The 27,603-nt window shown below is 38.5% G+C and overlaps 1 protein-coding gene across 6 annotated transcripts in view; it reads left to right on the top strand.

Moving 5' to 3' along the window:
- Nucleotides 1-21,967, top strand: part of PCMT1 (protein-L-isoaspartate (D-aspartate) O-methyltransferase) — a 36,976-nt gene extending 15,009 nt beyond the window's left edge. For 2 of the 6 annotated variants that reach the window (XM_039569142.1, XM_039569146.1), the window contains exons 4-8: nt 1,370-1,474; nt 4,743-4,863; nt 9,504-9,589; nt 11,158-11,327; nt 19,823-21,967. In XM_039569142.1, coding sequence (XP_039425076.1) covers nt 1,370-1,474; nt 4,743-4,863; nt 9,504-9,589; nt 11,158-11,327; nt 19,823-19,835 — 495 coding nt within the window. In that variant the 3' untranslated portion in view covers nt 19,836-21,967. Of the gene's footprint in view, nt 1-1,369; nt 1,475-4,742; nt 4,864-9,503; nt 9,590-11,157; nt 11,375-13,706; nt 15,851-19,822 lie in introns of those variants that run through there. The other 4 variants (XM_039569143.1, XM_039569147.1, XM_039569144.1 and 1 more) reach the window with 3 other exon arrangements.
- The last annotated feature ends 5,636 nt before the right edge of the window (nt 21,968-27,603 follow it).

The raw sequence follows: 27,603 nt of genomic DNA, 5'->3' as shown, positions 1-27,603 counted from the left end.
TGCCCATGTATTGAAAGAGGACTGGACCAGAAGATTTCCAGAGATCTTCCAATGTAAATGACTCTGTAATTTATATAAGAATTCAGGAGTGGATGACAGGGATTTCTGTAGTACGGTATTGCTGTAATGCCTTTAAATCTTTGGACCAGAAAAAAGATACATTGTACTGAGTTGCAGGTTTTTTTGCCAAGTGGTTTGAGATCAGGGTGAGTGTTCCAGTTGGGATTCCAGTGCATGCATCTAACGCAGATGTAATTTTTCTGTGTTTCTTTATTTGAGATAAAAAGTGAATAGGTGCATGTATTCTGTCTTTTCATTATTTGGAAAGTGTCAAAACATAGTAAAAGTCTGCTTCTCTTGACTAAAAGCTGTGTAGTTGGCTTCGAATTTACTTAGTTATCAATATAAAAAATCAGGAATTTTGTATAGAAATATTAACAATATTATTCAAGAAAAGACAGAAAAAAGTACTGTTGCTAGGGGGAAAAATAAATATTAATTGTGCTTTAAAATTTTAAGTCCCTCCAGTCATTATTTTTCCAATGCTTAACACTAATAGTATATGAAGTGTCAGAGCAAAAAGGCAATATATCCTCTAAGCAAATATTAACAGTGAATGTTCTAACAGGGAATGTTCTAATTATTTCTGTTTTCTGGGTAGGATGGATTAAGCTGAAATAGTGTGGTAATGGCTATCTCTGAAACATTAAAGAACAAATTGGTTTTTTACTGTGCAGCCTAAGCTTAGTTTATGTACTGGTCCACCACATAGAAAAGCAAAAGTCGTCAAGTGTATCTATAGACTACTGCATTCCATACATGAGCCTGGCTATCTGCCTTTGGAAAAGACAACTTCTTTTTCCTATTCTTTGATACAGCAAGTGTGCAGGTAATACAGGAGGTAGTTTCAATAGCCATTTTCCTTGATGCTCTGGAGCTACCTTCTTCCTAGCTAGCTTTCGTCCCAGCTTATTCCAGTGCATATAGCATAATGATAAGCTTTATTGGCCGTATACTGCCAGAATAGTAAGAGTCACCAGACTTGAGGAGAAATAAACTGATTTATCGTGTCTTTCCCAATATATAAATAGAGTCTGTGCTAGAAGCTTGAATGGTCAGATGAGGCTTTGTATATGGATGCTAATAAAAAAAAATACACTCATGAAATTTGTTGAAGACAATGAAGTAACAATGATTATATCATGTAGTTAACTCCTTCCCCCTCCCCATTCTTTGTAATAGAAATTATTCTGAAATTTCTTATACAAATGCTCTGGGCATTTCCCAAAATCTCTGAAGAAATGAACATATCTTGAGTAAAACAGACATTTAAAATAATTTGAAATTTTCTCTCTCTGTCTTCTCTTAGCATGCATATGCACTTGAACTTCTGTCTGATCAGTTACATGAAGGAGCCAAAGCACTTGATGTAGGATCAGGAAGTGGAATTCTTACAGCATGCTTTTCACGAATGGTGAGTTATATAATTTAATCACTTGATCATCAGAACTGCTTGAACTCAAGTGTAACTGAATTGCAGAGCAAAAAAAAGCATCCTTCATAGTGGATTGAAATATATAGAAAATAATTTACTCTCCTGGGTGTGATTGGTACCCATTTGGTGTGGTAGCTGATAGTAGATGTTCAAGTTAAATGGTTCAATAAATTGTGTAATGGTGAAGAAACCGGCTAGTGAAGAAGTTTGGGGTTTTTGGATTGTTTTGAGTTTTTTAATGATTGCATTTTAGTTGTTGCTTTATATCTTGAAGGAAAAAGATGTTTGTCTTGAACAATTCAGTTTTTGTTATCTTGTGTGACTATGGATGTTCTCATTGTGATAAATTGTCACGGATTCCTGATGTGATGAGAGCTTTGTGACTTTTGAGTCTTAAAAGAATCCTATATATATACAAGAAAATATCTTGTATATATAAATTTTCTTTGAATTTAATTGCTTTCTTTTCTTGTTATATTGCACAAACATTACTATAAGTGTCCATTTAACCTTTTATAAGCTAGATATTAATTTGTATTTTACATCTTTGCCAAGTAACTTAATCTCAGTTGTGTTATTCAACCTGTACCTAAGGAATTTTCTGTGTTCTTTCCTATATTACATCGGGGAAAAAAAGGTTTAAAAATTTGGGGTTTAGTGGCTGTAGCTATAGTATTGTTAGACTGATTCATGAAGGGCAATATAATCAGTTCTTCCTTCTCTGTTCCAGGGCTTTATAATTGCTTTATGGCTAGTAGAGACCTTCATTAAACTGCCGACTAGATCTTTTGTTTTGTCTTTCTGCAAAGTCAATTCGAAATGTGTTGATACATATGATAATTTCTCATTTAAGTTTCTTTGCTACTTACTTTTCTGTTTTCAAGCGCCAATCTGAGTCTACAAAAACTTCTTTTTCCCGCTGTTAAGAATTAGCTAAGAATGTTTAGGACTGGTCAATACACTTGCAAAAGTATTTAGGTTTCTAAGTATTAGCTGCAAAATTACAAAAAACAAAAAAAAAGTAGTTAACCAAACTGCAGTTTAGAGGAAATCTTAAATGGCACTTAACTCAACTTTCTGCCTATTATTTTTGGTCTGACTGTGTAGTCAGTAATCAAGTGCTAGCATGGGAACGCCAATCCTTCAAGCATTAAAACTTTTGTCCAGGCTATATGTATTTCTCACTGAAGTTATGAATGCATAAAGGAATAGCCATTTTCAGTAGGACATGCTAAATTGTGGTTGTGCACTTTTCTCTACTAAAACAGCTGTGGAGAAGTCAGAACCAGCACAAAAAGGAAATCTCTTTCCAATTTTGGTGAAGTTAATCCCTCTATCTTTTTATTGCCATATGAATGTCATGTGCCTCTTATGAATCCTCCATGGTAGTTTGCAGTGGAATGCCTTACAGACATGTGTGTTGGAAAAATTGAGTAAATGCTTTCGTTCTGCTTGACAGCATTACTAACAGTAACAAAAACTTGAAAGAAGTATATTATGGAAATTAATGGTAGAGTGTTTTGCCACCAAAATTTAGTTGGGGATGTGCTTTTTGTGACTATGTTGATGTTGCTTCTCAGTCTACTTGAGATCTAGAATTAGTAGCTCACATTTGTGGCACAAGTGCCTCAGTGCCCATAGATGACAACTGTACTCTTATGATGATAATCTCATTTGTGGTACCTCTGGGAAAGCTTTATATTTACTTAGACTAGTAAAGCATCTTTAAGATTGTTGTTTGGATTTTCATGGTGAACTTCTGTGATAGACTTATCTACATAGCTTGCAAAATTAAGTTTATTTACTTTTGAAGGTTGCTGGCAAATCAAATTAATTGCAGTTTTCATCCTGTCAGTACTGGATTTATGAAAAGAGTGGGGTATATTTTTATTCCTAACATGGAGATCCCAAAAACTGTGCCATCTTTCTGTTGTCTCAATTGGATGCATTTCACAGTTCCAAGGTAATACACAGAGGTGACTGATGAGGACTCAGCAAAATGGACTGTCACATGCAGCAGGTGGTTCTCTTACTTTATCAGGCTATTTCATGCTCTGACCATTTTGCTAAATTTTCATTTCTGTTACATTACTGTTTGGAGTACACTGGATCTTTTGACAGCTTATAGTACAACTGACTGCCAGGCATTCCTCCAAACAGCAACCCATGGCTGTCACAGTGAAAACTTGCTCTGTGTCTTGCTCTGTTGCAAAGGGTGGTGGTCTTCCACTCAGACAAGAAAAGCTAGCACTGCTCTTTTAATGTTTTTAACATAGGACTTGTTCATAATAAAACAAAAAAAAAAACCTCCCCAGGATAACCAGTTATTAATTTTCCATGTCTTAACAACATTAAAATGTAAGATACAGAAACATAAACAATTCAGATGCATCATCTGCATTCAGATGTGTCCAAAGACAGTTGTTAGGCAACATGGGCTGCTGCTATGACATACTCTGCCATTGTGTTCTTTGGATCCTGTTAAAAATGGTCAGATTTTTGATTTGGATTTGGATTGGTTTTGAATATTTTTTTCCATACTAAAGGCAAGATTCTAGAAGAATTACGTGTAATGGAGAGGTTTTTGTTAGTAGACCTCTTTCCGCCCCCTTCAGAATACAGAGATTTTGTGACCTTTTTTGAGTTATGAGCTCTCAGAAGTTCCACTCCTCCAGTGGAGGAGAGCTGTAAATCTGAAAGTAGATTCATGAATGTAAGGATAAGTGGAAGGTAATTTGTCCCTGACTGGTAGTTGCAGCATTTGCTTCTGAAAGAATAGGACTCTTGAGATAATTTAGAATAAAAGGCATGATTTAATCTTTGAAGTAAGGTCTTCTCTAGAAAAACCTTAATTCTTAGTAAGTTTTGTTCAGTGTGAAAGGAGATTAGTTTTAGTCTTTGTTCTTGACGTTGTTACTTTCTATTGCAGGTAAACAAATGTGATCAAATTTAACTTCTAAAAATTCCAAGAAGAAATCTCCACTAACACTATAACACAACTGAATCACATCTCAAAAAGATCATTATTACAAGTATTTATAAAACTATGCAGACACACTTTAATTATCAGGTGCTTCTAGCAGTCAGGATCATTTGTCATTTCAAGCAGTAGTTTTAATAACATTAGGAAAATACTTCCACTTTGCTGGTTTTGTTTTTATTTTAGAGAAATGGGTTCAGGAAGTATAAGTACTTATTCTGTAAATAAAACTAGCAGAAATTGTTCAACTGTATATTTTTATTCCAGGTTGGTCCCAAAGGACAAGTTGTAGGAATTGATCATATCAAAGAACTAGTAGATGACTCAATAAATAATGTCAAAAAAGACGATCCCACATTGCTGTCTTCAGGAAGAGTGAAACTGATTGGTGAGCATCAGACTGATATACTTACTAATTAAACTGATATTCTTTCTAGCAGCTGGTTGAAAATGGCTGAATTGGATGTTGTTAAAAGTTCGAATTTAAGATGTTAAACCCAAGAAAGAAGAGCCAAATGAAAACTTTGAAATCCAAGTTGTCTTTAGGCCTTTGAAAAATGGTATCTTCCCCCAGTTTTGAGAGTATGACTTCTGGTAATCTCAAAGAATATGTAATCATTCTACTAGAAAATGTTAACGGGGAAATGTTTTTTTGGTGAAAATACTTTACATGCTGAAGGTCTGTCGTGTTAAATTTGCTGTTTAAAATTGGGGTTGAATTCACAACCTTTCTTGAATAAATACCCTGTCATCTAAATTTGGGTGTTTTAACAAAGTCTTTACACTTCTGATAGAGTAGTTGAGAAAGCTGCATGCAAAGATTCAAGTGGAAAAAGTAGATTGCCAAGTAGATTGGCAGTATGCACACTGAAGTTTATTTCACTTGTTTTTAAAATTGACAGTAATTGTATGTTAGGGAAGTGATTAATTGACACCAAAGTACTTTAATTCAGTTAGAGTTACTGAGAGGAAATAATGCCAAAATGATACAAGGACAGTGAATTGTTTTAAATATGGTTTTTTACTTAAAAAAGATTTTGGGGGATTTTTTGTTTGGTTTTTTTTCTTTGTTTTTTTGGGGTTTTTTGTCTGGTTATTGTTTGTTTGTTTTTCTTAGACGATTCAAGGCTGGCAGGAGGAAAGTATTCTATTCATTAAGTTTAAAGAAGAAATTGAAGGTGTGGATGTTTTTGAGGCTTCTTACAAGAACACTTGGAAAAATTATTATGTGATGTTTGGCTCTTAGGTTAATTACCATTTTGATTCTTGGTCTTTTTTGGTAAATGAGGGACTTTTCTAAATACTTTTTTAATAAGTTTATCAACACGTACACATGTATAACATGCAATGTATCTTGCTGAGAACACTTATGTCTCAGAACTTACTGGAAAAGAAGTTAGACTGCTAGGGCTGTAGAGGGGGAATGAGGGAATAATTTCCACTGTTGCTGTACAAAAGCAGTTTTGACTTATGCTTCTGGTCATTCCTGAAACAAACTCTGGTGCTCTTGCGAGTCTAGAAGTCTAAGTAAACATCATTATCTATTTTATTTTTGACTATGTAGCAGGATGACTAAGAGACTTGTGAATAGTTTTGTTGTGAGGTACATTTTTAAAAAGTACAGATGGACAAGTAATACTTCTGTGAATTAAGTGGAGAAGAATGTTTCAGCTGTGCTGGATTCCTGGGAGCTCTTTGATGTGGAGCAAGAATCCAGACAGGTGTTTCTTTAAGACAAAAAGCAGCAGAAAACCCCACCCAAACACCCCTATCGCAAACACACAAACAAAAAACTTGCGAAAACCAGTTGATTGATGATGGGAAGTTGCTGGCTTTTCACATTATGCTTCAGACATTCTACACTGCTTTGTCATACCTCACATGTACCATACCTGCATTTCAGGAGCACCAAAATTATTTTGGGGTGTCTCAGTAATAGAACTGCATTGAGAAGTTGGGAATAGGTATACTTGGATTAACTTAACTTTGTTAGTTTGTGGGTGTTTTGGTGCTTTTTTTGGTATAGCTTGACTTTTATTTTGTTTACTCTTAATATCATGAGGAAGCCTTTGAGGTGAATCTCTCAAGTGCTTCTCCTTACTACACTTTAGCTCACATGAGAGTACTCCTGGAAGGCACAAACTTTGATTCCTTTTGAATGAAACTAGACAAGATTGTGTTCCAAGAAGCAACCAAATATGTTTGATATGTGGATATTAAGACAGTTAGACTTAGATCTAGACTGAAGCGGTTATTCTGAAATGTTATGTTGCATGGACACCAGCTTCTCAGCAAAAACTTTTGCTGTACAGATCTGCTTCTATTGTACTGCACTATTTGCTGATGCAGGGGATGAGGTATTCTAAACAAATGAGGGAAGTAGTTTTCTGTTTCTGTGCTCATGCTACAACTCTGTGTGAAACAGGTCTGTGTAGAGGCACTGAAGGCTTCAGTACTGTGATCAGCAGATCCGGTCTAGGTTCATAAACAATCTACAGAACCCTTTTATATCAAAAAGTCCTGATGTGCTTTTCCTCATCACCAGATGCCACCCACCACCATGATTACTTCACTAACAGGCTGCATGTAACTGGAGATGTGAATAGGATAGGTGACATTATTCAAGATGTAAGCACAAACTGAAAATTTGGGCTGCTGTTTCCCCTTGGACATTGAATAATATAATAATTTGAATAACATTGAATATATGAATGCTGAATTAACTATTTTTAAAATTTTCTGGATGTCTAAAAGTGTGTTGCAATTGTGGGTGGATATATTTCTTCTGTAACCATAAGAATTTTTGTAGATTTTAAAAGGGAAGAGCCATGCTGTGCCTGATGCATATGAAGGAGCATGATTTTTTCTTCCCTTTTGGTTGGGTGTGTGCTGTTTTTGAAGATGTTAGCTATTGATTCTAAGAGCAAAGGAGTTAGTTGTTTTTGGATCTGTTTTACTGCTGTCGGTGAAGTGATAAGATGTGCAGAAGTCACATTCAGACTTCTCTAGACAGTGCACTAGGGACATTTATGTTTCAGAATACATGTGTTGTTCTTCAGAAGTGACAGCAGTTTCTTTCACAGCTGCTTCTTCAACTTGGCAAACGCTTTTTCTCCAGCAGTACTGGAGATCACTGCTTCTAATGCCTGCTGCTGCACCCTGGGGAATGAGGGTCTGCCTCCTTGTGTAGCTAACATAATTTGTAGCAGTATCTGTATGAATAAGCTGAAGAAGTCTTTCTCATTTGCTGTCTCTGATGGAACAGCAGACACAGTAACACCTCATTGCTGCTTCTTTAGAAGAAGTGTACAGTGCTACTAAGATATAGAAGTACAAATTACATACTTGACTGCGTTGAGGTGGTTGTTCCAGTAGAACCCACTTTGGCAGTCAGAAGGATTACACCCTGGAAATAATGGAATTTTTGTTACTGGTGATCTCTCTTGCCAGCTGACTTAGTGGAAATGGTGATCGATAGGTATGAGTTCTCTTGAAGCACTGGTACTTCTTGTCTGGCAGCTTCTCCTTGTGGCCCTTGGTTGGAGCTTGTGCTGGTCGGAATTGATGATATGAGGATTTTTGCCACTGACTTCTAAGAGGCTTCTCAGCTACTGAGGAAATGTGCTCTTAAAGAGCATGGGTGCAGAAGGTCCTTGCCAGGGTCATCTTTTAGGACCTCATAAGGAAGATGACAAACACCCCAGTTTTAATTGTTTTGAGGAGCTGTCCAAGTCTTCCTGTACAGTCTTGGATACCTAAGGGTGTTCTTACTATCCCAATAGCCCTCCTTATCATGGAGGTCAAAGTGAAGCCTGCTGTGGTGACCGTGTATTTTTCCTGCCTTGTGAGTTGTTGGAAGGCAAAAAGTTGACAAATTTTCAGCCTCTGACTGGGCTGTAGTAGTTCTTTTGACTCTTTCAGTTCTAATTAACCTGTGCTATTGGTGACTGCACAGAAGTCAAAGTTCAGCCTGAAGATGGGAAACCCCAAATTACTTGTGCTGAGCAGAGGGCTGTGCCCATTAACCTCCATGTTTTTTGTTCTTGACTGATTATTGGGACTTCTGTAATTACAGAGTATGAATTTATGGATGGTTCAGCCTCATTTTTTACATTTGTTCTAAATAACTCCAGAGGGAGTCTGCCTAACTTGCTCTGAATTTCCTGTTGGTTTCCTGTAAATACTGTGGATGTCATATTCACATCATCTTCTTTCAAAACTTAACTCGGGGTCCAGTTTAGTTTGTCACATTTCATTGGCTTAAAACCCTCAAACTGTTACTCTTTCTTTCTGCATAACTGGGGTGGTATGAGATATCTGTGATAGGATGCTTCTCCATGAGTTCTCCACCAAAGCTGGAGCAGCACTGGTAACCTCTGAAAACTGTAATTATTCCTAGCATCTTCCAAGCAGCCACCTGGAGCTTTAGCCATGAGTCTGACCTGGCTCTCTGTGTTAGTCCAGTGATTGCCTGCCGGAAGAATAGCGAGGCCCATTTGCTGGCAAACATGGGGTGTGCAGAGGTTACTGCAGTACTGCATTAATGAATGCATGTAGGTGTGGGCTTTTATTCCAACTGGTAGTGTAGTTGTAGGCGTATAGTCCATGGGAACACTTCCTTTGTCTTTTCCTCACCTTTGGAGTCTTCTGATAGGTCCTTCTGACGTTAAGTGCTTTGGACTTATGATTTGCATTATATTCAGGAGTGGTGTGCAGGAAGACAAGGCAAAGCAATGTAATGAGGGGATAAAACTCACCTGCATTGGGAATGGTAGGAAACATAAATACTTCAGTATCTTTTCTAGGTGGACCATGTGTTTCCAAGAACTTTCATTATAAATCCATGCTTTCCAGTTTCAGATGCTTCAATAGTATGTAATATCTTTTATAAGCATGTATATGCACCTATGAGGGTGCTTCATTGCATTTATTTTACAAATGTGTTTATTTTTTACATATAGATATGGGAAACCAGCTGTTTTCTCCAGTCCTTTTGAAATTTTTTTTTAAAAAAGTGTTTTCTTCCAGTGGGAGATGGACGAATGGGATATGCAGAAGAAGCTCCCTATGATGCAATTCATGTTGGAGCTGCAGCCCCGGTTGTGCCCCAAGCAGTAAGCCTTTATGTTTTGTGTGTGTGTTTCTGTAATATCTTAGCTGTAGAGAATGCTTTGCATACATCTATATGTAAAATACTTGGTAGCTTGCACTGCTGGGAGTATCAGTGGGCAGTGTGGTATTACTGTATGGTGTGGGGTTTTTGTCTCTGTTATAATTTGGCTTCCTGTTGGTTCGGTAAAGCTGTTTGTTCTAATAACTCTGCTCTAAATAAACATATTTTAAAATTACATGTGTGCAACCCTCTATTACAACAACACACTGGAGCATTTTATTTCATAAGATAATTCAATTTTATCGAACACTGAGTTACAAAATTTAAGTGTGTTTCCTGAGTTCCAAAGCACTGAGCCTGTTGAAAGTAAAATGCTCAGCTGGAAATACAAACAGTGCCATTTGTTTGTAGCTTTCAAAATGGATACAGGGCAATTCTTACTAGAGAAGCTGAAGAGTAACTAGGGGCTTTGGAGTGTGCATACATGTAGTCCATTTTTTGCAGATTAGATTTTTTTTTTTCTCTTCCTTTCATCAGGCACATGGTAATACATAACATGATTTTGATATGCTAGATGCCAGTTAAGGTTTTTAAATCTTAATGAAGGATAGTGAAAGACTGGACTTTGAGGTGCTATAGACAGATTGGACATTTCCAAACAATGACCAGTGGTGGGGTTTTTTCTTTTGCTTCATTTTTTTTAACTTGGTTGGTTTTTTTAGGTTTTTTTCAAGGGGGCTTTATTTGGGTTTTGTTGTTTGGGTTTGGGGTTTTTTTGTGTGTAGGTGTGTAGGGGGGTATTCCTAGCAAAGTGTTGACAGATGACAATTTAAAAAGTAATTGAAAGCTTATTAGTGAATGAAACAGTTCTTAATTATAGCTTTTGTTAGCAATGGGGATTAAGTTTTTTTTCATGACATCTAGGAAGTGTGCAATTTTCCTTGAGACTACTGTGACTAGCCTCCTTTAACTATGAAAACAAAAAAAAATTTCAAGCATTTCTCATATACTCTGTTTACTTGTCACTTATCTTACTCATATTCATATATTTTAGACTAGTTTCATAAAAGGCTGTTCCATTCACAGAATGAAAGAGGAGCTGTTGGATAGTGAGTGTGTTGTAGACAAAATTATTCCAGGAAGAGAAATAATAAAAAGTCACCAATCTCAAATCTTACTCTGAGGACTTAAGGGGAGATCAGTTACCCCCAGAATTTTTGACGATGGGCCTGTACCGATGCACAGTAACTATTGAACAGTTAAACCAAACAATTTAAAAAGATTCAATCTGCTGTAAAAATATTGTTATTTACCTTTCCCCCACATATATAGAAAATAAAACTGCAACCAACCCAGTTAATTATTTTACTGTAATACCAGTTGTTGTACCATGTTGCTGTGATACTCTCATTTTCAGTGCACTTTTTATTTTTCCTAATGGAAATAGTTATCTACTGCATAAAAGTAGATAGATACATAATGGCAAAGCTATTAATCTACTGTAACAAACTTTGGATCCAGCTTCTGTGAAGTGGCTGGTTACATTCTAATTTCTGTGTTGTGTTCTAGCTTATAGACCAGTTAAAACCTGGCGGAAGATTGATATTACCAGTTGGCCCTGCTGGGGGAAACCAGATGCTCGAACAGTATGACAAACTAGAAGATGGCAGTGTCAAAATGAAGCCTCTGATGGGAGTGATATATGTGCCTTTAACAGATAAAGAGAAGCAGTGGTCCAGGTGGAAGTGATTTTCTGTTCCACTTACTTCTTCCACACACATGCAAGGTGAAAGGGTGTGAATTTTTAGCAGATAGACTGCAAGGCCTGCCTTTGCTGCTGTGATTGCTTTCTGCTTCTCCATACCATGAAAAGTGACTCAGTCTGCATTACTACATCACCCAAAGGAGGTTATGCTAAGTTTGAGTTCAATTAAAAGCAGAAGAAAAATATTGCATGGGTTGCACTTTGTCTCTTTTGGACATGTTTTCCTTTAGTCTTTGGTGTTTTGAAGATTCTTATTTGTCGTTATAAACACAGCATTTTCTAAGGTTAACCTTAACTTTTAATGAACTTTTTATAACTATTTTGCCCAATAATTAGGGTGAAGTGTAAAATTTTACTTAATAAATACTGGTTTGTCCTGTAAGTTAGTGGTAATTGGGTGTTCATTTTTTATTTTTCTGAAACGCTACAAATGAAGAAAAATTTTTGCAAAATCCGTTGTAGAAAATGTAGATGTTCTTGCAAGCACATTTCCTTTAGACTCAAGTAGCAAAAAGTGGAAAACATAATTCCTTTTTCCCTAAAGTATAAATGTAGTTGAGTAGTGTTCAGAAAATTTTCTCAGATGTGTTATTAGAAGTCTGTCATCTGTCTCTGATGGGGCAGTATTTATGTTTGCCAATACAGCAAACTCTAAAGGCCTTTCTAGGGGTAGGAAACCTTCCTGTTTGCTGGATTGAACAGCCAGTAATGTAGACTTAATGCGGCTGTCAGCTTAAGCCATGCTAGGCATTAGTGTGTGAATGAACAAAGCAGCAGTGCTGTTTTGCTTCCTGGCAGAAAGTGCTTGTGAATGTATTATTGGCATTAATGAAGTGCAGAGATGTGCAATGGGTTCTGAAAACAACTCTTGAGCTTTATAACCTAAATTTAGATTTTTGGCTTTTTTCCCTTGATATTCTGGAGTACAGCTTGTGAACTGAATACATGAATACTTAGTCTAACCTATCAAAATATTCATAAAAAGTACAAATAATGCAGTTTGCATGCCGCTGCTTACCGAAACCTCATTTCAGTGTTTCTTGGATAACTATATAGCCACCACGGACAAATTACTTCTGAAACAACTTGAGTGAGATAGTGCTTAGTTCAAAGCTTGTGAATCATACTTGTTATTCAAATGTTTTGTATTTGTTATGCAAATGAATACTTTGGCCTCGAATATTGCCAGTATTCCCTCAGTGTGGTACTCAGGGGTTTCCTGCCTTTGTAAGGCTTTGGAAGCTTTTCTTTGTGGTCAGTTTCCTCCTCTGGCAAATGTTTTATTTAAGTTTGGAGTCCATGCTTCGCTTGCTCTAAAAAGGAGAAGTAGTCTTCTTAAGCCTTCCTTCTCTCAGAGAGGTTTTATAGATTTTTCTGCATTTCCACCTGATCAGATTATAGTAGCAATTGGGGCTTTTTGGTAGCAGCAGTGTGTGTTCATAAAACACTGGAAGAAGGGTTTCTCAAGTGATAGTGTTTATCCTTTGCTACTAGTGTTAAGGATACACTAGTACTGTGTTAAGGATTAGCATTCTTGAGTTTTTTGCATCTCTTCTGTGCAGTTTGGTATTTCATTTTGTCTGCTAGCTCGGGAAGATCTAATAGTTTGTCTTTGGGCCTTCTTCAGTCATGAATACTGTGGGGTTATTTTCCCCAGAAATTCTTACCAGTTTCTGTGCTTTTCTGAAACACTTCTTGATTTTATTTATTTATTTTTAATTTAAGAATTTACATTGGTGTTATCAGAAAAGGTCAGTGCTTAGCCTGAAGGGTTGATCTACAATGGCATAGAGGCTGTGTCTTGCAATGTGCATTTAAATTTGGTTCAGTCTGGGAACTCTCTGTTAAAGAAAATCTCAGAAGTCCACTTCATGTAACATTTGGTATTTCTTTAATTGTCCTTTTTGTCATCTGAAGAAAATTCCTATTCCATTTTCTAGGATAACTGTCTGCACTGCTGACCTTACAGGAGGTCTTTCTTTTTTTTGTTTTTCCTTGTTGGTGACTATGAAGTATATGGTCAGCCAGCTGCTGTTAAGGAAATTTCTAATTATAGGGTCAGCATTTGTTATCTGTGCTGGCATCAAGGGTAAAAGAGGTGTTTTGTCTGCACTTCCTAGATTTCAGTTTATCTTTTCTAAATTGTTCAAGATCTGTGAGCAGAGCTCAGTTAGAGACTCCTCTGAAAAAGCATCTCTAAGTGTTTCTGTAATAAAAATCTGTAGTGTATGGGAGACTAGTTGCTGTAAATCTCAAATTCATTAAACAATAATCATTCTAAGAGTAGCTCAATTCTGTGTGTTTAGTTTGTCATTCTTTTAGTTTACATTATGTGATTTCATTTCTAATGCAGGTAACTCTTTCATCACCTTGAATGAAGAATTGGTGTCCCTTCACAGAATACGGTTGAAAGGCCAGCAGCATTTTCCTAGGCTAGCAGACCTTCCAGTTGGCAGGAAAGACGCTGTTTAAATTTTTGCTGAGCCGTTCATGTTTTGGAGAAGTTAGTACAGTTCTTTTATGGGGCTGCAAGGTGCTCTTGTGAAGCAGCACAACACTCTTAAGTGGTGTTTGAAGTCAAACCTGCCTTCAGGTATTTTGTATCATGCTTTGCTATGTAAAACTGGAACGTGTAGCAAAAGGAAGTCTGGACTAACTGGAAGGAAAATATTCCTTGGATTTCAGTACATTGCTAAATAAAGCATCTTATTATATTTGTGAATACTGTTAAATTTATTTAAATTTAGTCCATAGCTTTCTAGTTTTAGTTCAGTTGCAGTAGTATTTTTGAGCTCCAAATATTAGTGGGAATCCTCTCGAATGTGACTCACTGGGCCATTTGGAAGTAGAACACACACAGGAATCCTATCTCTGGTACAAAAGAAAACAATGCAGTGTGCCAGAGATCCAGCAGTCAATGCTCAGTTATGTGATTATACTGGTAAGGATATCCTTTCACATAAAACTTTTCAATTGCCTTGGGTTTTTTTACTAAAAAATAGGATGGAGAGAAGGCCTCTTGTGTTTCACAGTTGAGAATATGGTTTGATGGCTCCCTTATTGGCAAATCTTGCATAAATTAGGAACTCTCCGGTTTTATTTCTCTGTGAGAGTTCACTTACTACGTATATGGAAAGACAATTTTAAAAGTCACAAAATCATAGTATTACTTAGGATAGAAAACACCTCTCAGGTCATTGAGTCCGACTGTCAACCCAGCACTGCCAAGTCCACCACTAAACCGTGATCCTAAGGGCCACTTCTACACATCTTTTAAATACCTCCAGGGAATACCTTGTCCTGCCAGCCACACTATTGCTGATACAGAGGCATAAGAGAATAACAATGTAAATAACACTTAGCAATGAGTCTCTGCTGCATTTTGGATTTGATTTCCAGACTGGCAGCTGCTTAAAAATGTTAACAACTACTTTTGTCTTACATATATCGTATTAGTAGAATTTATTTATAAATGTCATGCTAAATTCATATTTGCTGATAAAATACAAAATTATAATGACAGTATGACCTTTCTGAGAAAAAACTTCAGTGACTAAACTGGGGCTGTTACTGTTACAAAACAGGATTAATACCCCTCTGGAAAATGTATTTATTAGGATATATTTTAATATGTTTCTGATTAGAAACTTACTCAGTGTTTCAAGTGCCCCATATGACCTAGTTGACCAATTTCATTTGAAATTAGCAGTTATTGTTTGCATGGAATTCCTCAGGCTGTGCAGAACAATGATTATGGTTCAAGTTTTTATTTTACTTTGGCAAAAAGAATCTGTGCACAGAATATTTTAGGTTAAATTTAAGAACTGTGTATTATTGTGATGGTTTGACCCTGACTGAATGGCAGGTACTCACCAAAGCTGCTCCCTCCACAAGTGGACAGAGGAGAGAGAATACACCAGAAGGCTCTTGAGTTACAGACAGGGAGAGATCACTCACCAGTTACCACCATGGGTAAAACAGACTTGACTTGGATAATTGGAATTGTTGCCAAGCAAAATCAAAGCAGGATACTGAGAGGTAAAACAAATCTTAAAAACACCTTTCCTCCATCCCTTCTCCCTCCTTCTTAGCTCTGCCTCCTGCCCCCCAGCAGTGCAAGAAGGCAAGGAATGGTGTATACAGTCAGTTAATCACACGTTCTTCCTGCTGCTGCTCCGGGAGAGGAGTCCTTCCTCTGCTCCAGTGTGGGGTCCCTCCTATGGGACACAGTTCTCCATGAACTTCTCAATGTGAGTTCTTCTTATGGGCAATAGTTCTTCATGAATTGCTCCAAGGCAGGTCTCTGTTCTTGGGATGCAGTCCTCCAGGCACAGCCTGCTCCAGCGCAGGTTTCCCACAGGGTAACAAATCCTACCAGGAAACCTGCTCCAGCATGGCTTCTTCTCTCCGTGGGTCTGCAGGCCCCTGCCAGGACCCTGCTCCAGCACAGGCCTCCCATGGGTTCACAGCCTCCTCTCAGGCATCCACCTGCTCCAGCATGGGCTCCTCCACGGGCTGCAGGTGGATCTCTGCATCCCTGTGGTCCTCTGTGGGCTGCAGGGGCACAGCTGCCTCACCATGGGCTGCACCATGGGCTGCAGGGGAATCTCAGCTCCAGTACCTGGAGCACCTCCTCTCCTCCTTCCCTGATCTGGGTGTCTGCAGGGCTGTTCCTCTCACATGTTCCCACTCCACTCTTCTCTGCACCATAACTTTTTTCCTTCTTAAATCTGTTACCACAGAGGTGTTTCTTCCATTCCTGATTGGCCCAGCCTTGGCCAGTGGAGGGTCTGTCTAGGAGCCAGCTGGTGTTGGCTCTGTAGTACATGGAGGAAGCTTCTGGCAGCTTCTCACAGAAGCCACCCCTGCAGCTCCCCCACTACCAAAACCTTGCCAGACAAACCCAATAGAATTATGCAAAAATGCATGTGATATATCTGATATGGTAGATTACAGAAAAAATTTATTTTCTTTATAATTTCATTTTACTCTCAATTTTATGATTGATTGTAGCAAATAATAAATATTTTAAAATAGCACCTTTCCAGATTAAAATGCTACAAATCTAAATATTGCATCTTTAAAGTTATAAGGGGAGAAATACTTGGCTGCTGAAACACTGAGTAGATGCTATATTTGTAATTCATAAAAGGCTGTATTCTGAAATTCACTTTCAGTAATGACAGCATGTTTTTCATAGATGAATGATGTATTGAAAAGAGAAAGTCAAATGCTGCCTAATGACAAAATTGAAGGGGATCTAAAAGAGTGAGATACCGACTTCAAATAGATTTATAAACGTTTGTTCAAATATTTAATTTGAATGCCTTCCACTAAAGAGGTGGCGAGGGATTGCAAAGCTGGATGACTTACTTGTATCCTGAACTTATCAACAATAAGATTAGTGATTCTTTTTTTAATTTCATGACAAACTGTCATTTACCTGAAATGCTACCTATTAGACTTTTTATGAGAATGCTTCTTAGTTTCTTGTTGGATATTCATAATGGGAAATGTAGAATATTCATGCATACGTTTTCCCTACTAGTAAGCCAACATTTTTCAAACTTTCTTACATTTTTTTCTAGAATAATAATTTTGAGCTAATGACTTCTGAAATTTGCTTTAACTTGAGCTTACAAAGTTGCTTTGATGCCTCAGTTGACAGATGAGTGGTTCTTTTATGAGAATTCCAAAGGCCTAAGGACTACTGTGGTGACTTAAACCCTAAATATATATATTGCCTGCTAAGCAGGAGCTGGTAAGCAGATTGGAGGGAGAGCATATATGAAGGTGGAGAGAAATTATGTGAGTTGTGTAAGAATCATAACAAATAGCTGTGGCCAGAAAGAATACAAATTAGTAGATCTTTCCTGTGGCTCTAGAGGACAAGAAGATAGGTTTAACAAGGAAAGAGCAGCCTTTCTGCTACTTTTGAGGGTCTCCTTTTAAGAGTCTTCTTTTAAGCTTTGTAGCAAGATAGATCTTGTTTTACCATTGGAAGGATAGACCTGTATCCTGATTCTTAGCAGTAGCTGAAACCTGGAGGATTTCATAGCTCGGCAGCTTCTGATGCAGTCAGGATCAGCTCAGATCAGCTGATGCTGGTTTGCAATATGTATTTATGTCTGCAAGCTGTTCTACATTAGGGAGAAAGCTGACAACTGTTACCTATCAGGTGATCTGAGACTTTTTTGCAACTTTCCAGTACATACAGTCCAATAATGCACATGTAAATTCAGCTTCTATCTGTAGAAAATAAATGCGGTATAATTTTAACACGTATATCATGGATTGGTTTGGGCTGGCATGCTGTTGTTAGATTGATGAGTAGTGAAGAGCAAGTGAAAAATCTCTTGAGGAAAGCTGATCCCCTCAACACAGTAAATTTCTAAAAAACAAAATATGAAAATCCTTATTTTGAAAGTCACGTATAGGGTGTAGTGTCATGAATATGTTAAAGCAATGAAAAATACCACCAATTAAAACATTGCCATGTTAATATAATTTATTTTAAATGACACATTTATATAATAATTATATATTTTAAGTAGAAATACCATTTTGAAAAAGAAAAAACAAACCTGTACTTTAAGTACTTTAAGTGCATTACCAGCATTATGGAAAAACCTTGCTAACGTCTGTGGCTGGGTAAAATTATTGTGTTTAATAGTTTTGAAGTAAATACAGAATGTTTCTTAGGCTTACAGTTACTTGAGGGTCTACCTCAGGTTTGAAGGATTAAGAATTGCTTGTCACAATAAAAGACCATATAAAGCTGTGAGAATACATGGTAGGAATCGGGATAAAAATCACACCCACAATTAGGCATATGAGGCTAAGCCAGCAATATCAGCAGTTGTTACTTAAAAACACTTTTTGAAGTTGTAAAAATTAACTGATGATGCAGCTCCTGGAAGTGTTAGGTATGAATGAAACACTTGTCCTGAATTCACTGGCACCACATTTTAAACTGGGTATCAGATGTTCATTTATTTTTATCTGTTTAAAGTAAGCAAATACCCATTTTGTGAGATAGGCAAATATGGAGAGCTTCCAAACCTTTAGCTATAAACAGATTTTTCTTTATTCCTGCCAAGATGTGTTCTTCTGCCTCCTGCGTTTTTCTGCTGTCTGTAATTACTGCAGTACTCTAAAGCTGTATGATTAGTACCTTACTATGAGGAGGCAGTGCAAAGTGCAAAGAATGCAAATATTTATCACTTACAAATCACAAGGTTTGCATCCCAACTGCATTAGAGAGAAAACTAGTCATTTAGGCACTAGTTTCTACAGCCTTTTCAGTTGCTTTTGAAATGTTTTGCATGCTGTCATTCCATGCTGTATGATTCCTGGAGGATAAAGGTTTTGTGTGTGCATGTAGAACTATATTTTTGTGGGTTAGTTTGCATGATAGCTGGAAATACTATTGTGTATTGAGCCAGCAATCACATTAGTGAGGTTTTTTCTAATTCAGACACTGTTTGCTTTGGTAATGAGGCCGATGCACCTACTAAAAGAAAAATTTCAGCAAACTGATCGTGATTTTATAGATTGTCCCTTGTGCAAAAAAAAAAAAAAAAAGAAAAAAGGCAAAACACTTCTCTTTGAATTTTCCAATGTTCATGGTGGCACAGTGCACAGCTTTCAGATTTGATGGGCATTTTGTATTAAAATTAATGCTTTAGAAATACTTAAATCACTACTATATGATAACTTTATGATTGGAATATAGGTTCTATGGGTTTCTTGTTTCAATGTGTTTTAAATGTCCTACAGGAACAAAAACCTGCATTTTCTAGATTCCTTGTAGTGATTTAGAGAGACTTCTTGATGCATCCTTTCTCCTAATTGGATCTCCTTTTAATACACACACACACACTCTCTCTCTCTCACACTGCCCTGTCCCCAACCTTTCCATAACCTACTCCTGATTTATCATAGCTCCTTCAGGAGCTAATCGAGTTCCTCGGAGAAATAAATAAACTAAGTGGTACAAACTGCATGACAGGGATGTGAGATTGTGTTCCCAGCTTTCTTCAGAGACTGCAGCTGAAGCTAAACTTGCCTTTTTGGCAGCTACAGAGGATGGATTTTGCCAATACTCTGTCTAGTAAGTTGGCTCAGTTGCTTGCCAGCGTGGAGCCAGCAGAATTTGGATGGCAGGTAGCTGTGTTAGTAGCTGTGCAGTGTGTGGGGTTTCCTTAAAGCAAGTGATCCATTAAATGTAAAATAGAGGGACCCATATTTCACAATAAGTCACGTAATCATATGAGATGGTATAGACAATATGGGATTGCTGTTGCCTTTCCTTTGGTGTTTGTTTCTTTTCTCAAATGCTTGAAGAGATTTCTGAAGTTTTGCTGATGTGCATGAGCACTTAAATGCAGCCTGATTCAGTATAAAAACTTTTCAAATATGATTTCCAAGGGGAGAAGAAACATAACTGCATGTGTTTTCTTTCTACAGGGATGAATTGTAAAAGCTACATCATCTTGACCCAAACATAGTGTTACAGTGGACTGCTCATCTCCAGTTCTAAAAGCTTTTTGAAAACCAACAGCATTGCAGCTTGTTTTGGACTTCGTTATACTGTTGTTATCAGCATGGAAAAGCGTGGTGTTTGTTTTATTTTTTTAGATGCTCAAGGCAAACCTGATAAAGAAATGGTGGAAAGTTTTATGTGGGCACTGTTTTATTTAACATGCCTTTATTTCACTTTCATCTGTTCAAAGTGAATTTCTGCAAAACTGCGGATAAAGACCTGTAGCTTGTGAACTCTGATTTTGATGGGGGAACTTGAACACTCACTTCTCTCGGCTCCTGTGTCCCTTGGTAAAACTGCTTCTGTGCACCTTACAACACTACATAGGTAATACCAGGTTTTCTGTGTTCCAATGTCTGCTAGATGCTACTAAAAGGAGATGAACTTCCTTTCTAAGCTTTTGACATGGTGTCATAGACTAGCATGTAGTAGATACAATCAGCTGCTTTTTTACCTTAAAACCAGGCATTTGTATATATTAAATTTCAAGACATCAGAGGTTGGTGGCCACTCTTATCAAACATTGCTGTTCAAGTTGGACATAAAAGACATGGTTTTCCCTTTCCTTCTAAAATTGATTAATGGAATCTGGAAATTCTGTTTTGGTTTATAGCTCCGTGCTGGTGTGATACACATGGATCTAACTCTGTAAATGTGTGTTCCAGTCACCAAATAATTTATTGGCTGCTTTGCCAGATAAAGTTAAAAGCAGAAGGGGGGTTGTGTGCTTGTGTAGAAGATTAGGATGGGTATGTAGTCTGAGATATGGATTGCTAGGTTCTTTATAAAAAAACAGAATCCCCTTTGGTTCTAAAAGAAGGTTGCTTTAGAAAGGGAATTCTAAATTGCTGTAAAAGGAACACAGGATGCATGCAAAAGAATCCTGGACTCCTAAGAACAGATAGATGCACTTGTTCAGTTTTCATATAGAAGAATAGTGGGAAAACCTTTTTTTCTGCCCTAAGTTTTCTGTTTTGGTACTGTAAAATGTCAACAGCAAATTGCAAAGCAGTACAGTAAGGTGGGCTGCTTTGGGAAAGGGGGGAAGTGTGTCTTCAGTCATCTTGCTCATATTTGTGCAACCAGTAATTAAAGTAAGCAGTGTATTATCATTATTTCCTTTTTTTTTTTTTTTTAATGATAAGGAGGATTATGGAATAAAACAATCCATATTGATCACTGCAAAAAAAAACCAAAACAACTTTTTATGGTGGAAGAGCAGTAATTTTGTGATAGGATTAATCCCTGGAAGCATAAAAAATTCAAAGGCCTCTGAACATGGAAAAAGAACATTTTAAATAACCTGCCTTTTGAAGGCCAGCCCCATTTTATTCCTCTGTAAAAGATATTATATAACTTAATTTATTTAGATGTTTGGAAGTTAATGTACCACCTCCTGATCTGACTGCAGCCTGGGAGCACATGCACAAGATTAATCTTATAAAGAAATTAATATAGTGTGTATTCTAGAAAATACAATCCAGAAAAATCCACTTGCGTCTGACAAATTTGTACTAACCCACGATCAACTGTGACTCTAGTTCTTGGTGTTGAAGTGAAATATCTTAACTGATGCATGCTAACATTCAACCTTTTGGTCGCTGTATCTTTCAGTTTGAGTTCAGCTTTATTTACATCTTCTCACAAATTTAATCAGTTAAATGAAAGATATGAGCTCAACTGTATCCAAATTCCTGTCTCTGGACACAGTGTAATAAGCTAGCCTGACTTGGAAGTGGTGTTAAAGCTGAGACCCGATGACAACTTCCTGGGGGAGAACCACTTCAGGGGGTGTAAAGGCTTCAGGGACCAAGGCTGGTGGGAGTACTGCACCCATTCCACTGAAGGGGTTGATGGTAGCCAAGGTACTCGGACAGAAAGGAGTATCCAGGAGTAGCATTTAGGAGTCGAAAATGGAAACTCCTCCATGATGGAGCAATGGTTCTGAAGTAAAATCTTGGAGACAAGGACAAGTTGAAATGCAGAAGACTTGAAGAGCTTGAATAAATGCTGTGTGAACTGTCTGAATTGCTACTTTGCCAAATAAAACAAATTGAGAGGAAGCTGTATCTAGGTGTCTGTCTGATTTTGTGGTTGGTTTTATTGTTTAACCTTCAACAGGATTTTGCATTTCCAAAAAGTAAATAGGTATAAAAATACTGGTTTGCTAACTGACCAGAACTATGTGTCCATTTTCAGTCAATTAATTTATTGCAGCAATTACAAAGCCTGTTAATACTACCTGGAATGTAAGTGGAGTTTTTGGTGGCTGGTTGGAATTTCTCTTAGTTCACATCTGTGTGTTTTGGTGAACAGGCTCTGTGCACAGTTCTGTCTGCTGTCCATAGCTGAATCCAGCTACCTTGGAGAGTGTGGTTTGCCACTTGCAAGGATTAAAGTTTTGTCTTTTTGTAAGAGGTGCAGTCATGTTTCACTGGGCTGTTACTATCACCTCTAAGCTGGAACAGCTTGGGAGAACAGATTGGCTTAACTGCTGAGTTGCTTATCCAGTTGTTTCTGGGATCCAGGCAGCAGAAGACTTGGACAGCCAGTATCTGTATCTTGACAACCCACCAACAGTTGTGGGTTTTCCACGGAGGAGTTTGATATGCTGTATGGATACTTTCTGTTCATGCAACAGGAATGACCTACTTATTTACTTTTTCCATTCAGACTGGTCAGCTGGCTTGAGGCCACAGAGCCCATAACACGAATTGTTCTGGAGGGAAACCAGCACACAGAGCGTGTGCACCAGCACTGCTGATGAAGCCACCTGGATGATTCCCGAAATGTTTTGTAGTCATTGAGTTTGAAATGGGCAATAATGCCTGGGGCCAGGGGGGCTCTACGTGGTAGGCTCTGGAGCTTCCAGCTGGCAGCAGTTCTCTCCACATGTGCAGTTTTTTTGTGACAGAGTGATTTTTGAGTGTGAAGGGACTGTGGAATTAACCATCAGCACAAAGAGGTAAAATAAAATACTCAGAGAAAAATTCTGAGCTAGTACTCTCCTTCCTGCCAGGAAGAAGGGTGTTAACCCATTCTTACCGTGGCAGTGTTTTCTTCCTTTTACTCGTTAATGTGCCCTAGGTTGTGCTGCTTTTGATTTAAATGCAGTTCACAGAAGGAGGACATGAGACAAAGGATGAGTAATGCAAACCACGCTCATGATTTTAAGTTTGGTTCTATTTAGTCGATTTTGAACATATTAGGATGCAGTTCAAAAGATGAATAATTCTAGTTACTTTTATGGAACCTTGAACCCTGTCCCAAGTGAATGAGGGGTGGTCCTGGTTCAGAAAAAGGCAGATGGTGAGGTAACACAAGCACATTGTGCAGAACCAAACAAATTCAGAGGGGAAGTGTTGCCCTAAAGATGGCATGTGCACAGGGGGGTGCAGGAGATGATGAGCTCTGAAATCGGTCTTTTGCATTTCAGGATGTTGAGACTTCATAGATCAGGAAGGGTAAATTAGAGTTTAAGTACTCTGGTATACAATGGACAGATTTAAGATGGATTCAAGCACAGGGTTTAAGTTGGTTTTGTGGGTTCGAACATTTTGCCTTTGTTGGCTCTATTTGTGTTTTTGTCCATCTGCTTTTAATTGTGAAAGGTTGTGAACTGCAGATCAGTTGTGGGAAGTGCACAGACACTCTTAAGGTATCATAACCCCACTTTGCCTTTACTGTAAACAACACAACTTGTGTGTTCAGAGCCCCCAGCTGGCAAGGTTTGGGGTTCCGTGCCTCAGTCAGGTCTGAGGAAATAAGCATGGACTAAAACTTGGACTTACGCAGGCAGAGATGATGTAAAGTTTCCTCTACCTGGCCTATTTACCTCCCACACTTCCTCCTTGACATACAGGGCTGCTTTCTGTTCCAGGTAGAAGTTTTTTACACAGCACAAATTCATCATGCAGCTGATGCACTCTGAACTTTCCTATGAAAGGCTATTACTGTTCTCTCATGCTCTTGGCAGGGTGTCAATGAGATGCTCAGCAGGATGTGCTCAGGAACTAAAATTGTATTTCTTTAAGTTATGAATTGAGTGGACATGGGTATTGGTGAAATATGTGTGGAAGAGATCCAGCTGCCCGTTGAGAATTGTCTGAAAGCTTCAGAAAGGAGAAATGAAAATAACTCTATGTCTCATCACACCAAACTTAGAACTTGAGACAATCCCATGCCTTTTGGCAAAACTGTTTTAGCAACAACAGACGATTTTCATAAAGACTGTTGATGGAGTCACTCTGAGATCTCACTTCAATTCTCTAAGGTTTCTTTGTAGTCCAGCCATTTTCATCATATGCTTCTGAGTAACTGACCTGGTAGATACTCTTGAAAATATTCCCTAATGCTTCTGAGAAGCTGAAGTCCTTTTTTCGGCCATGTTTGGCTTATGTTTGCATTTTATGTGTTTGTACTATGAACAGGTCATGTTTCTTGCTTATTACCTTCTGCCAAATCCTTTTTCAGCTATAATGGAGAAGGGGCATCTGAGATAAATCAGTAACTTTTAGTGCAAGTGCCTTATGGATTAGAAGGACACTATCAAAGGCCTCTGGTTAGGAAAGTGGGTAATTCAGAGCATCTGCCGAGGCTACTGCTCTGATCAGAGCTCTAGAGAAGTTCTTTTCCTCTGAATATAGAGGCAGCCTCAGGATAGTCATCTCTTGGGCATGGAATTAGCCTTCAGGGACACTTTCCCTATAGGCCCAAGCTTCCATTGGTCTGTCTGCTTTCAAGTCCTTTCCAGTCCTTCACTCATTCAAGTTCCATGCTCCCTCTATATCTGTGTTGTCCAGTCATTTGGTTCAAGTGTAGAAATCTTAAATGCATCTCTATAATGCATTAGGATCTGGTAGTTGTAAGAACTATGGTAAAATATCTTGCTCTGCCCTCTTTAGAACAGGATTATACATTTCTGTTGGCCAAGCAAGCTATGATTCTCAGTCCTTCACTGAACCTTTCCACCTTGTCTAGTTTTTCATTGATTTATGAGTGGTTCATGACTGTCAGCCAGGAGCCTTACAACTGCAAAAATTAAAATTTTTGCAAGTATATTTAAAAACTTGTTTCTGAAGTGTGCTGATCCACTCATTCTAGATTTCTGTCTGTGTTTCAGGGCTGCAGTGCAGAGTGCAGCTCACTTTGCCACTTGTTTTAAGTTAACTATTACTTGAAAAATACATAGTGGAGTTACTTTTACACAATTTTTTCTCACTTTAAATATTCCTGGTTTACAGCATGTTTCCCTCTTACTCAGCTCAGACCAATTGTGTTGTGGGCTTTTTTTCATATTAATTACTCTGTGTTTATTGCCTCTCTCTGGTCTTTATGCCCATCAGCGCTCTCTCAATCTTTTCTAGCCTTTCCCTTTGCTCTTGCTCTTTTAGCTTTTGCCATTAGAAACTGAAAAACCCCAATTCCTGATGCACATGAAAACAGCCAGCACAGACCTCAGTGATGCATGACTGTGGATTCTGTTGGGGCTTACTAGAAAGGCTCTCCCTTTGTTTTGGGGTGGTGTGTTTGCGTTGCTATTGGCTCCTGCCTCTGACTGGCTCTGTGCAGTTTGGGATTGAAACTCTTATGCTTTATCTAGGATTTGAAAAGCAAATGGAGCATCACACTGACCTATTTCAGCCTTTTTGTTTTGCAAATGTGCTCTTGGAACTGCCCCTGCTATTATCCTACAGTGCTATGGAATGATTACAGCGAGATGTTCAGGCTAGGATCCCCTGCAAAAGAGGGTAGCAAGCAGCCCGTATTATGGGAAAAAAACCCCTGTACTTCTAAATATGTATCAAACCTAGGCAAGTATTGTATTGTTTGCTCTTCTGAAGTAATTTGTACCCTTAAGCTATAAAACAGTTTAAAAAAAACCTAAGTGAAATAAGAATCTTGATCAACATTAAAATACACTGACAAAATAAATTTTAATGACCTCTCCTAATACACAGAGGAGCAGCATCCACAGAGCTATGCAGTCAGAGTAGTCAATATTCTCTGCTTACCTGTCTAAGATCCTGGTAAGAATAGGTGGACTGAGCATATTCAGAGATATGTGGATAGACACACATCAGTGTTTAGGACAGGAAAAACAGATCTGACTGACTTCAAATAGTGACAATTTTCACAAAGAGTGTCTCACTTCTGCTACAGGATAAGCACTCGTGGGTCCCTTTCGACTCAGAATATTCTGTGGTCTGTGACTGTGTAAAACCCCCAGCTCTGGGGTCTGTGTGAGAGGCCGTGAACGCAATTTTAGCAATGCAGCCATGAAGATGGGCTAGAACCACTGCCTGCTCTGAGCACTCCTTTGGCATTAGAGGGAGAGCCCCATCCTTGGGAGTGGCTGGGAAGGGGCTACAGAAGTGGTGTCAGCAGGAGGCAATGGCTGGGAGCTGCCTGGGGAGAAGGGGAAAGCATCCTGAGTATGTTGACAATATTTTCTGCTATTCCCAGGTGTGCTCTAGCTCAGTGCTTCAGTATGACTTATTTAAAATCAAATAGCATGAAAGCTATTAAATGCAAACACATGGTATTGAGACCAGTGTGTGTGTTAATTGCAGGAGCTGCCAAGCCAATCTGTTACTTTGGTAACTTTGTCTTGCTCTCCATCCAGCTGACAATGCCCCCAGGCCCTCTGGTAAGGTGAAAACTATCTTATTTCAGTCCAGCTGTGGAGTTTGCTGTTACCTGGGAAGTAACAGGCCTCAGGCTGGTGGCCTGCAGGGCAGCAACTGTCACGATCTCCCCTCCCAGGAAGAAGAGTCCCTGGGAAGACTGTGGCAACTCTAACACAGCACTAGCCAGACTCCTGTACTGTGCTTGCTGTCTGTGGCTCTCTGCTTGGAAGCATTCATTCTTAGCTGTCAAATGTGAAATCTGTGGTGGTTTATTTCACTAGCAGTAGCACAGAAACAAAGCCTGCAGCTGGGTAAAGTGACTGGAAAGCTGAGCCGCCTTTTGCACCCCGGCTGTACTGGCTGGCTTGTGCTTTGTCCGGGATCTTGCTGTTGTCCTGCCCGGCAAAACAAACCCAAACCTTTTGTTCTGCTGCTGGCTGTGTGCCAGGGTAATGGGTTTCGGTAATAGGAGCACAGTGGGCACAGTGAGAAACAACTACTTTTCTTGCTGCTTTGGTGAGGTGGTGAAGGACATTTCGGTATTTAATTAAAACCCAACACAAATTTCAATAATGGAAAATAAGACCCCAACCTAATGGGCAGTGAGTCTTCCCTAGAAGGTATTTAAAATGCAGTCTTTTGGGCCTTGCGCTATTTGCCATGTGTACTGTGAGCTGGGATGGAAGAGAGGCCGTACTCCCAAACTGGAAATGGGCAGCATCAGCAGATGTCTCCTGGACCCACTGTAACACTGAATTACAACAAACAGACTTTGCCTCACGTGGCACGAGGGCTCTGAGCAAGGAGCACTGGCAACCAGATTCCCTGAGTGGTTGGCACAGCCAGCTCTGTGACTGCTGTCCTGGTCAGCCCAAGCACTGCTCAAGAAACAGGTCATACAGGTAGATGCCCTGTCCTTCCCTGGCTCCCTGAAACAAGTATCTCAACAACTCCCCCCACCATACATGTTCCAGCTTCTTATAAGGCTGTTTCACAGAAGGGAAAATTGTACTTCTGTTTGTTCTCATGATGCAGTCTTGTAGCACAAAATTTAATGGAAACTAAAGACAATGCAA

The sequence above is a fragment of the Corvus cornix genome, chromosome 3 (assembly GCF_000738735.6).
Source record: "Corvus cornix cornix isolate S_Up_H32 chromosome 3, ASM73873v5, whole genome shotgun sequence".
Lineage (NCBI taxonomy): Eukaryota > Metazoa > Chordata > Aves > Passeriformes > Corvidae > Corvus > Corvus cornix.
The sequence above is the reverse complement of the archived record's forward strand: the minus strand, read 5'-3'. Positions and strand labels throughout refer to the sequence as shown.